We start from the raw sequence: 12,650 nt of genomic DNA on the forward strand, positions 1-12,650 counted from the left end.
AGAGTTAGAGTCGAGTCGAGACAAGATATGATTTCGATTTCATTTGCATGCTGATATTGATTTGGTTTCATAGATTATGGAACCTATTGCCATTGATTCTATTCATGATAGTATGCTTCATAATTTATATTGTGTATATGCATGTGTACCATATTTTATACTGGAATTTGTTCTCACCGGAGTTTCCGGCTGTTGTTGTGTCTGTATGTGTGCATAGCAACACGTGGGGCAGGATCAGGGTCGAGACGAGGATGATTGAGAGGTGATAGCGTGGTGATCACGGGCGTAGCAGAAGAAACTAGTTGTTGTATTAGACATGTATTAATACTTTTACACACTAGTTTGATTTTATGAACGAAACAAGACATGTATTTGCTTTTAATGAAATGAAATAAATCTTATGTATGTGTAGTATGTTAAAAGCAAAATTTTGACCCACATTTTCTAACAAAGATCCAATTAATCCCAAAGATAATCGAGTTAGAGCCCGGGTCCCCACAACAGGTGGTATCAGAGCAGTAGTTTCTGTAGACTGAGATAGAATAGATTGAGCGGGGTAGATGAGTCTTCTTCCTTGCTTTTGTGTGTTAGCATGATTTATTGCTTTCCTTATTACATGTTGTGTTGTTATCTGAGTTGATTTCAGCATGCCTTTACAAAGACTGAATCAGAACCGAGTCTGGATCAGAGGTATATGATCAGAGGAGAACTGAGACAGACTGTATTGATTGTGTACTAATCTGTGTGATAATCAGATTATGCCTCCTCGACGAGTACCGCAACCAGTAGCAGGTCGGGCACTAGAACAGGGCAGTACTTCGAATGACCCTATGGATGTTACTGCAACCCCGATGGAGACTCTGCTGAAACGGTTTCAGTCGTTCCGACCACCGACATTGAAGGGTACGGAAAATTCAGTTGAGTGTTGAGTCCCTTGATTATACTGATGAGCGGCGAGTGAAGTTGATTGGGCACCAACTGCAAGAGGTTGCCAAGAACTGGTGGATTACCACGAAGAGAGCCTTGGAGCATCGTGGTACAGAGGTCACTTGGAAGGTGTTCAAGACAGAGTTCTATCAGCGATTCTTTCCCGTCTCCTACCGAAAAGACAAAGGTGCTGAATTTGCCAACTTGAGACAGGGACAGCTGAACATCGAAGAATATGTCGCTAAGTTCTCCACATTGCTCCGATTTGCTCCCCACGTTGCTGGGAATGACGAGGCCGTTGCGGATCAGTTTATCAATGGCCTGAATCCGGAGATATTCACCTTGGTGAACACGGGACGACCCACTAATTTTTCTGATGCCTTGAACAGGGCGAAGGGAGCAGAAGCCGGGTTGCTTAGGCAACGAAGCACTTCTTATGCTTCTCAGACTCCTAGACCACCCCAGCTCTCGGGTCAGTATCAGCAACCACCTCCCAGATTAGAGAGTGGTGGTAGCAGCAGCGGGAGGAAAGACAGTTTGAAAGCAAAGGGGAAACAATTCAAGAAATCAGGGAGCAGTTCGTCGAGCTCCAGTGGGCCGAGACAGACAGGGTCGGGCTAGAGATCAGAGTATACAGGGGTTTACTGTAGTTCTTGTGGAGGTAGACATGCCACTGAGCAGTGTCAGGATGTGATGGGTCGCTGCAACATTTGCAGACAGCAGGGCCACTTCGCCAAGGTCTGTCCAAAGAGAGGTGCACAGCAGACTCAGAGTGTAGGAGCATCTGGCTCTGTAGCTCAGCCAGAGAGGCAGGCGTCATCTGTTCATTCAATCCAGCCAGCCCCTACATCGACACAACCCAGAGCTAGGGGTAGCCAGACGGTGGGCCAGCCGTCGAGACAGCGGGCTCGAGTGTTTGCGCTGACGGAAGAGCAGGCTCAGGATGCCCCTGATGACGTTATAGCAGGTACCTGTTTTATTTGCGGTTATCCTGCTTATGTCCTGATAGACACAGGTGCATCACATACATTCTTATCCGAGCGTTTTGCATTGACATATGCATTGCCTATTGAGTCGTTGTCTACTGTAGTGTCTGTCTCTTCTCTTTTGGGGACAGGGTTGATATCCGTGACATCTGTTAGATCGTGTTTACTACAGTATGATGGGCATGAGATAGATTTAAACTGTATTGTACTTGGGTTATCTGATTTTGATTGCATTATTGGTATCGACATGCTAGATTGTTACCTTTTTATATGTTGATGCTTTGTTTATAGATTCATATTCAAGCATTTAAGATAGGAGAGTCATTGGCAGACTTGCCAAGCTAGAAGTTCGGTGATATCGACGCATAGGAGAAGAATTGACTCCGATTGTAGACATTCGATACAGACATGACCGAAGTCTAGGAATAAGACGTACCGTCACCCCGATCGGGAGGGTAGGTGGCAGATTGTGACGTCTTATTCACACCGGGATCCCAGAGTTAGAGTCGAGTCGAGTCAAGATATGATTTCGATTTCATTTGCATGCTGATATTGATTTGGTTTCATAGATTATGGAACATATTGCCATTGATTCTATTAATGATAGTATGCTTCATAATTTATATTGTGTATATGCATGTGTACCATGTTTTATACTGGGATTTGTTCTCACCGGAGTTTCCGGCTGTTGTTGTGTCTGTATGTGTGCATAACAACAGGTGGGGCAGGATCAGGGTCGAGACAAGGATTATTGAGAGGTGATAGCGTGGTGATCACGGGCGTAGCAGAAGAAACTAATTGTTGTATTAGACATGTATTAATACTTTTACACACTAGTTTGATTTTATGAACGAAACAAGACAAGTATTTGCTTTTAATGAAATGAAATAAATCTTATGTATGTGTAGTATGTTAAAAGCAAAATTTTGACCCACATTTTCTAACAAAGATCCAATTAATCCCAAAGATAATCGAGTTAGAGCCCGGGTCCCCACAACTACCTTGACGATCTTCATTAGTCTTAGCTTGCCTATCGGTACTAAGTGCGCGTCTAGGAGCCATTATATCTGAACATTTTCCAAATTCTAAACGTAACCAACAAGCATTTAAATATAAGCCTCTAATCAAGCAGCATATAAAAATCTCTTTTTGAGCAACTTTAAGCATAAATATCTTTTAACTTCAAAAAGCATTTAAACATGTAACTTATGCATATAAACCATGAAAACATGCAGGTACCATCATAAAAATATTTAAAGCATTTAAACTTACAAATTTGAGGCTTGACGACTGAACTTTCCGGAACTGGCAGTGGCACAACCCTTTACAAGAACATTGCTCTGACACCAATTGAAACGTCCACTACTCGTTTTTCTTTAAAATGTACTAGAATTTTTTTTTATTTTTTTCCCTTCCTATCCTTCCATTCGGCCGAAATATACTATACATGTATATATGTATTTTTAAAAATAAACCAACCAGCCTATTATTTGAAAATCCAAAAGAACGTATGAAAAACATAAAATCATAAATCGTAAACTAAAACATAAAACTAGCATTTTTCAAAATAAAGTATAAACTCTTAAATCTCTCAAAACCGCTCAAAAGCATCAAAAATCATAAACGTCATAAAATCTTTAAAGTAATCTTAATTCGGAAAACTAGCAAAAGTACTCGAGTTATGTGCACCATCAGTACAGTTAGTTCAACCATCAGTCCTCCATCATCAACAACATCATTCTCACCTACATCGATCACACCTAGTGAGTCTATTGACTTCGCAAATATTGACCATGATAACAAGTAATACATATACGTTCACAAGCAACAGTGAAAGATATTTTTAATAAAATAACTTTTCATGAATATGCATAACTTTAAACATTTCATCATAAATATTTCTTTTCATCATATACGTATACGTTTTTCCATTTTTATTTAATTCAGATCGTTAATTGTGACTTTCGTATTAGCTGTAGTTCGATGGATTCATCTACATATAAACATGGTACTAGGAGGCGGAGACATCGGCGACACTCTCACCAGTCAACGGAGCCTTGTCCTTACTTATCATCATATCATCATAATCATCATATCATTGAATTAGTCACAATCAAGTCACCTCCTTCATCCTTTCATCACTTGTGAGGGCCCATTGTGCAACAATCATACATATATGCTCGAGATGGTCCACGACTCAGCGGACCGTGCCTGGGATATGGCCCAACCTCGAAGCCAGCAACTACCTAAGTCGAACCGAATCAAGGTAGCCTAACATCTCCATGACACCATATCATATCATATATATAACAGATCTCAACCGAAATATAACTGGATCTCAATAATAGATAGGCTCAATATGATATGTTCAGTGGTATCGATGTGTTTAAATAAAATAAAATGTATGTGAACAAAAGAAATATTTTATTTTATTTTATTTTGCACATCAATTACCAACTGATAATATGTGAGTAAGCATATAATACCACATAAATCAACAAATAACAAATAAATCATACACATGATCATCAGATGCCTCTGTCAGACATCGTGAAAATAACTGATCTCTACGTACATCAACTAATTTACCAGTAACTTAAATCCTCAAGAAAGTCCTTGAAATGCCAGCTCAGACAAATCACCTGAATATTAATTTAAATGGTCTTATTATCATATAAAAATTCCACAATCATTTAAATTCACTAAAAATCCAATTTCAACTATTTAGGCATTTTAAATTCCTAAAATTCCAATATTCGACCAAAATGCATAAAATCAATCATTTTTATTTTAATTCGTCGCAAAATATTCTTTTTTAGCTTTAAATGAAGCTAAACAAATATTCAAGCGACTGCGATAAATTCTTGGTTCACCTCACCAGATTGTACTTCCAACTCACACAATTCCGGAACCTATAACAATAACCCAATAATTAATCAATAATGGTACAATATTTGAGACGAAATTGAATTAAATTCACATAGACAACAATCCGCACCGATGCAGCTTGTAATCCCGCCAACAGTGAATGGAAATCGAGTTTTAACACCTCCAACAAGGAACACGGTGGTTGGAAACCGGAGCTCACGGCGGCACTAGATCGGAATCACGTCGGAGGTAACTGAACGCGACTATATTGTTCTGAAAATGGACGAAACTTTGTGAAATCTTGCTTCCCGCAGCTAGGCCGAACCTTAAACGACCAAAACCTGAATTTTTTCCACGTTTTCCCGCGAAGAGGGCGGCGAGTTTTCCTACAGGTTTTCGGGAGTCATAATTTTACCTAGCAAAAGTGGTATCAATGGATAAGCTCTCGTCATCGGATTTCCAAATATATATTTACTTTAATTTTTCGATCACTGGTACGGTCCCAATCGGCGATCAAAGTGGCGGCGGTGGTTTGAAGCTTTTGGACAGAAAGTTATATATATACATACATATATATATATATATATATATATATATATATATAATCAATATTATATGTGTGTGTTTATCTTTTTTTCTTTTAGGTTCGAAACTTGACCCAATCTATTTTATTTCATCTCTAGTGTGCTATAAAATTTAAATATGCATTTTAATATTGTCTATAAACCGATATTTTGTAATACATATTTTAAACACACAATTTATTTATTTGGCTTAATTATTTTAAATTCCTCAATTTAAAATAATTAATCTTAATTATCGTCAAATAACATATATTTAACACGGGTCATTATATCGTTTATAAAAACTCATGCACATAAATATCATTTTTCTTTTAAACCAAGCATGCAACACGTCTTTTAGAATTAACGTTTGATCATAAAATTCCATAAACATTTAAAATAATTTTAACATTAATTATAGCATTCAAGGCACTACCAAGACGTATAACATTTTTCAGGTGTAAAATGACATTTTTGTCCGTGCAAACCTAACTTTCTCAATTTAGCTTTCGACCTTAAAACGACGACCCGAATCATCCAAACTTAACATAACACCTTAAAAGACACCCATAAACATTTCTTGGACGTAAACTTAAAATCCTAGATTAATTTCTCAATTTGTTTTAAAACTTAACCATATGCTTCGGTTTTAACCCGAATCGACTCAAAACTTTAACCTAACCTTACCAAACTTGGACCATACCTTATTAACACCTAACCATACCCTATTCAACCCAAATCAAGCCAATTAAAACCTTTGAACAAGCCTAGGACCCTGCTAGAAAATTCTGCCCTAATTCCCAAAACCCTAATTTCATTCGGCCCTAGCCCTTGGCCAACCGAACCAGACCCTAGCTGACCATCCTAGGACCATGACCAAGCCCTAAGGAACCTAGTGGAGAGAACTTAACAAGCCTAGAATCCCCATCCTACAAACCTGATTGTTACAAGCCATGCGCGCCCAAGCCTCACGCCACAGCCCTTTGTCTTCGAACCAGCCCTCATGCTACCACCCTAGGACCATCATACCATCCCCTTAGGTCTCCTGGATGTAACCCTAGAGCAGCTAAGAGCTGTGCTTCTCTAGGAACCCAAAGTCGAAACTCTAGTCCATGCAAATCAAATTTTCGTTCATCAAGGTGCCCTATCTTGTCCAGCCCTTAAACATGCATCTCATGACCCTTAAACATGTTGAAAAGCATCCCTTCTAGTAACCCTACCATGGCAGCCCCTTTGTGCATCATAAGCATGAGTTTTAAAAGATGAAAACTTTATTTTTGATAATGTATAACCATAAAAACGATCATAAAAGAAAGTGAATATTGTTTTCATGCACACATGTATTAACACATATAATTTTGTGTGAAAGATGAGTGAAGGGAGATTAAGGCGTATGCGAAGAACGTTGGCGCAGGGGGATGGGACTTGCTACATTTTTCCTCAAAACTCACGTGAAGACTAGGGGTTTTCATCGGTCGGTTCGGTTCGGTTTTGGGTTTTTTTATCTCGGTTTTTTCGGTTTTCGGTTTTAGAAATATATAATCCGATATCCGAACTATTTTCCTTCGGTTCGGTTCGATTTTCTACCAAAATGGTTCGGTTATTTCGGTCGGTTAATTTGGTTTTGGTATAATTATTTAAATTAATAATATAAATATATTGTAAAATATAATATGTTAATTTTTTACATGATTTCTTTGTAAAATATTTAAATATAAGGTCTAAATTAATTAAACAAACAATAATCAACTAAAAATTATTCAAAATGATTTTTCATTCACTAAATATAATATCAAAATATATAATATAAATAAAAATATAAACAAAATTATTAATTTAATGAAATTTTGGTTTTTTCGGTTTTGACATATGTAATCCGAAACCAAACCAAATAAACTTTGGTTTTAACATTTATATCTGAATCACAAAATTCGACTTTCGGTTCGGTTCGGTGTTCGGTTTTTTCGATTTTGATTTTCGGTTTTTTCGGTTTTCTCTAAAGTTTGAACACCCCCAGTGAAGACCTTGAAAGTGTGGAGTGTGTGTGTTGCTGTTGATGAGAGAGTCCTAGGGTCTTAGGTGCTTGTGTGCGTGAGTTTGTGTTGTAAAAGTAGGGTTTGGTAGCTTCAATTTGACATAAATACATGGTAAAAGTTTTGGCCAATAATCATAGTATAACCCATTAGATAGTAATTAAAATATTTTGTTTAGGATACATTTCGAAAATATTAATCGAGCCTCCGAAAAGTCCCTATTTTTGTCAAAAATCATTTTCGGTTTAAAATACAACTCGGCACGTAAAAACACCTCAAAAGTTGTCTTTTTCGAAAATATCATATAAAATATACCATATATTAAATAATAAAAAATAATTATTCAATAAAAATATTCTCCCTTTACAGTCCCCAGTCTCCGTTCCTCGATCGCGTCTCGGATAACCCTTAAAAACACAATACCTTTTAATCTTTATTTTTCTTGAAAGATCTTTTTTTCATCCTTTGACCGTCTTCACTCGAACGGTTTCTTCGGGACTGTTACAATTTTCAATAATGTGGTCTTTCTTGCCACAGTTATAACAAACTTGACCATTCTTTGTCTGGTCCTTTTTATGGTAAGGTTTATTAAATTTATATTGATTTTTGTGCAAAAATTTACTAAACTTTCTGACGAATAGAGACATTGCCTCTTTTCTTAGTTGCTCAACCGATCTCTTGCTTGAAGTTTCTTTGATCGGAGGAATAAAAACGATTGCAAACAGAGCCTTTGTTGGTTGAGATGTAGATGGCTCTTCTTCAATACAAATCCCGAGTTCAAACTCGTATGCTTTGAGATCAGCAAAAAAATCATGCAACTCTAGCTTGTTTAGATCATTGAATTCACTCATTGCTACAGTCTTCACATCTTATTCTCTGGATAAAGCTCTCATTACCTTCAAAGCAATTTCACGATTAAAATATTCTTTACCAAGATATATAAGTTCGATAATGATACGGCTAAACCGTTCATCAAACTCATTGAGAGTTTATATCCATGTTTCATTTTGAAATTGTAGAACTTCTAGATAGCCACGGTTATTTTGTTTACCTTAGTCTAGTAATTGCCCTCACAAAGTTTGGTCAGCTTCTCCCAAATATCTTTAGTTGTAGAACAAATTTTAATTTTACTAAACATATATTTTTTTATCAAGAGTTTTATTAAGGAAATCTTTGGCCACATTGTCAAGATTGACCTTGTTCTTATGCTCAGCAGTCTACTCAGACTGGTGCTTCTAATATCCTGTTTTGTTGTGCACAGTCTACCAACTTTTCTGATAAAGTAGGTGAGATACTTGTAAGAAATGTGGCTTGTATTTCGAGATAAATTTACTCGATCGGTTATTAATGTGCTTGGATACAGTGAACGGTCGAGTAGTCCATATGCCACAAATTTGTGCTCAAGAGTGGTCGATAGATTAAATACGCTATTGATGATGAAATGGTTTAATAGCTTAGCATTACGAGACCAGTTAAATGGCTTCTTCAAAAGCCGTCGAATTCCTGTTATACAAAGCAAACGACAACTTGATCTATTACAATAAGTTATTGTTTGTTATCACCAAAGCTAATGGATTTAACATTTAGTTCTTCATTCTCCTTAAGATATTAAACAAACTATGAAATTTTTATATAATATTACGTTTTTCAACTTTTTTGTGAAAAATTTCGTCGTAAATTTTTTTGGTATATAGATTGTACATAAATCTATATTATTATTATTATTATTATTATTATTATTATTATTATTATTATTATTATTATTATTTAATTTAGTACAAATATTTTTTAAAATATTAAAAAAATAATTAGAATTTTTAATCAAAATTTTAATCTAATAAATGATTTTTTTATTTTTTGAAAAATATTTATTTTTCTATAAAATTTTGATAGATGAATAATATATGATTTTTTAATATATTTTATATTCTTTTTATAGTAATAGCTCTACTCAATCAATATATCGAATGCATTAGTAATTAATTTAATTTGAAGGCAGGAATGTTATCCTTATTGAATATGATCTCAAATGATATAAAAATTTAATGTAATAATTAAATATATTCATTATATCAATACTTTCAATTAATAATTATTTAAACGCTCATATTTACAAATTTTATTATTACGTGTATCAGTGAGATACTAGTAACGAATAATAAAAGAAACTTAATTCAATTGGAAAATATATACATATATTCTCTATTTCTATAAATTAACAAAACATTAGATAATGATAGAGCATTTTTATAGATTAAAAAATATAGATAATTATAAATAAATATTTAATTAATTTTAAAATTTTTGGAAAGATATGGTAGTGCTACACTTTTAGGTTGTTGATCCTAACCTTAAAAATTGTTCTTTTCTTCCTCAAACTGAATTTGACTGCTTCTCAAATATCCTCAAGTACTGGTACAACGTAAGACTATTTTGATGTTGCCTTGGCATAGGATTCTCATTGGTAACAGTTGAAATGTTGATTCCTCCAGGACGAGGTGATGTTGGTGGAGTTTCGTAAAAGACTGAGGATTCCAAAACCTGACGATGATTGTTTTCTTGATCTTGATACCACCTTTCTGCCCTTAATGCAGTAACGTATAGGCCACTGCCCAGAAAGACTGTCAGTAGGCCAAATACTCCAGCAGAAGTGAACAAACCATGCTGAATGATCACACAATTAGGCCGTGGAGCTTCCCAGTTTTTGAGGTGACCGGACTCGACGCTTAGCCCGATCAGTAGTAAAATTTCTGCCACAGCAAATGATATCCTGTATATAAGTGAAGAATTGGATGTTTTTTAGGATTATAAATTCTGATGTTCAAATCTTTGCACTTCTTGAATGGCTAAATGTTATGACTTACTAGATATATATGTGTGTGTGTGTGTACTTAAAAAGCTGTCGATATGTGGTTTTTTTTCTCACCAAGTTGTGGTAAAGAAAAATCCAGCCTGCAATGTGGAAGTCTTGGCGAAATCAGAATGAAAATCCCAAGTGATTTCAAGTAGTGGGTCTGATTTACTAACTGCGACTAGTAGGTACGTGTGCTGCAATACCATGGCCACTACAAGGACAAGAATTGCAACAGTTGCTGATAAAAGAGGCATTTTCCCACTACTTTTGTAAACACATTGAGATTTGTTTCCTTTTATATCATCATCATTTGCAGCTGTCCATTTCGCCTGAAGGAGTATCAAATTACAGGATTATATGTATTGGTTAAATTAAAAAGGGTCTATTTGAATTGTGCCTCGTCCCATCTGGTGAACACAAAAGGCAATATCTAATGTTGTGAATGCAAGTGTAAGTGATTTTAATTTCCGTTCTTTTTCTTTCTAATACTCCACAACACTTTCAAAATCAACGTAATAAACTTAGTCTTTCTTCAAACTTTCAACGCGTTGTGTATGAGCAAATGTGTTGTGGTAGGAATATATATAACATGTACGTATAACAAATTAAAGAGATGTAAAAACTAGTTAACAGGGAGACAAATACGTCCACAACAAAAAAGGCCTACAAAAAATCTAAGCTCGCATTTGGATTGATGGATTTTAAATCCCTGGATCTTAAATATATTCAAATGTATTTTTTGTAGTTTTGGAGAAGCAACACCATAAACTTCAAATTCACTTATTGCAAGTTTATATACTGTTTCATGTTAATTATGATAGATTTCAAGATCACCCACTAATGAAGGCATCTGAAATCAGTTCTACTTTGTATAACTAATGTGTAAATAAGTAATATATGAATTTAAGATTCATCTATTATTTTATTTAAACAACAAAGCTATAATCGAAATTAATATATTTCAAATCCATCTATCCAAAAGCAACATAAGAAGAATTCTCAATTCATGCAATATGTTGTGATAGAATCCAGTACCTCCGAACGTGTGGTCTCAGCAACAATACACAGAATGAAGCAGAACAAGCCTAATAAGATTGACAAAACCATAAGGAATGCACCAGTCTTGCTGCCAAGATCGCTATTATTCTGGGTTGGAGCAAGATCAGCATGTGTAACTGCCATTTTCTTGAAGGTTAATATGCTAAAAATTGAGGGTTGAACTGGTGCAATATGTAGAAGAGAAAGATGTGCAGATCACACGTACAATTGTCCACATGGGAAAGAAATTATGGATTTCCAGAATTAGAATTGCTTGGAACAAAGGTTGCTTAAAGCCCATACATTCCAATATTCTTGTGCTTTTCGTGAAAAACCGTTTATGTACAAGCAAATGGCACTTCTTGATTTTCTTGAGATTTCATAAATTTGAAATTAGAATATATTTCAAAACTCTAGCGTGCAAATATAGGCTTGCTTTGGTTAAGCCAGTCAACTTGTGGAGTTTATGGAATTTAGTAGTAGTGATTATAAACGAAATAAAGTAGGGGTGGGCCCGGTTATGTTTTTTTTCAAAATATATATATATATATATTATTATGATTTTAATTTAATTAAAATTTCATTTTCAATATTTTTTAAAATTTCAAAAAATAATTAAATTTGTAATCAAAATTTTCATTAATGAATTTTTTTAAAAAATATTTATTTTTTTAAATTTTGATAGACTAATAATATATGATTTTTCAATATATATTTTTTAATTTTTTTAGTATTAAAAGTTCCTTTCAATCAATATATCGAATACATTGGTAAATAATTCAATTTGACGACAGTGGTTGTTAACTTTATTTGAATATGATTTAAACTGGTATAAAAAAATCTATATAATAATTAAAAATATTCATTATATCATTAATTTTACATAATTATTTAAACGATCGTACTTACTAATTTAATACTTTGTGTACCGCACTGGTGAGATACTAGTAACTATTTAAAAATAGACATAATTCAATTTAATATATACATATTCTCTATTTCTGAAATTTAACAAAAATTAGATAATGATAGAGCATTTTTATAGATTAAAAAATATAGATAATTATAAAGAAATATTTAATTAATTTTAAATTTTTTGGGAAGATATGGTAGTGCAGACACTTTTAGTTTGTTGATCCTAAGCTTTATTAATTGGTAGCTACCTTAAAAATTGTTCTTTTCTTCCTCAAACTGAATTTGACTGCAGCTTCTCAAATATCCTCAAGTACTGGTACAACGTAAGACTATTTTGATGTTGCCTTGGCATAGGATTCTCATTGGTAACAGTTGAAATGTTGATTCCTCCAGGACGAGGTGATGTTGGTGGAGTTTCGTAAAAGACTGACGATTCCAAAACCTGATGACGATTGTTTTCTTGATA

The 12,650-nt window shown here is 34.5% G+C and overlaps 1 protein-coding gene across 1 annotated transcript; it reads right to left on the reverse strand.

The window, feature by feature from the left end:
- Nucleotides 1-9,654: 9,654 nt before the first annotated feature.
- Nucleotides 9,655-11,483, reverse strand: LOC140958635 (uncharacterized). Its single transcript, XM_073416158.1, has 3 exons — nucleotides 11,267-11,483; nucleotides 10,304-10,560; nucleotides 9,655-10,147 (listed from the first exon to the last, which is right to left on the reverse strand). Exons 1-3 carry the CDS (start codon nucleotides 11,411-11,413, stop codon nucleotides 9,751-9,753), a joined length of 801 nt encoding a protein of 266 aa, XP_073272259.1. The 5' UTR covers nucleotides 11,414-11,483; the 3' UTR covers nucleotides 9,655-9,750.
- Nucleotides 11,484-12,650: the final 1,167 nt, after the last annotated feature.

This window comes from Primulina huaijiensis, chromosome 2, assembly GCF_012295235.1.
Source record: "Primulina huaijiensis isolate GDHJ02 chromosome 2, ASM1229523v2, whole genome shotgun sequence".
Taxonomy (NCBI): domain Eukaryota; kingdom Viridiplantae; phylum Streptophyta; class Magnoliopsida; order Lamiales; family Gesneriaceae; genus Primulina; species Primulina huaijiensis.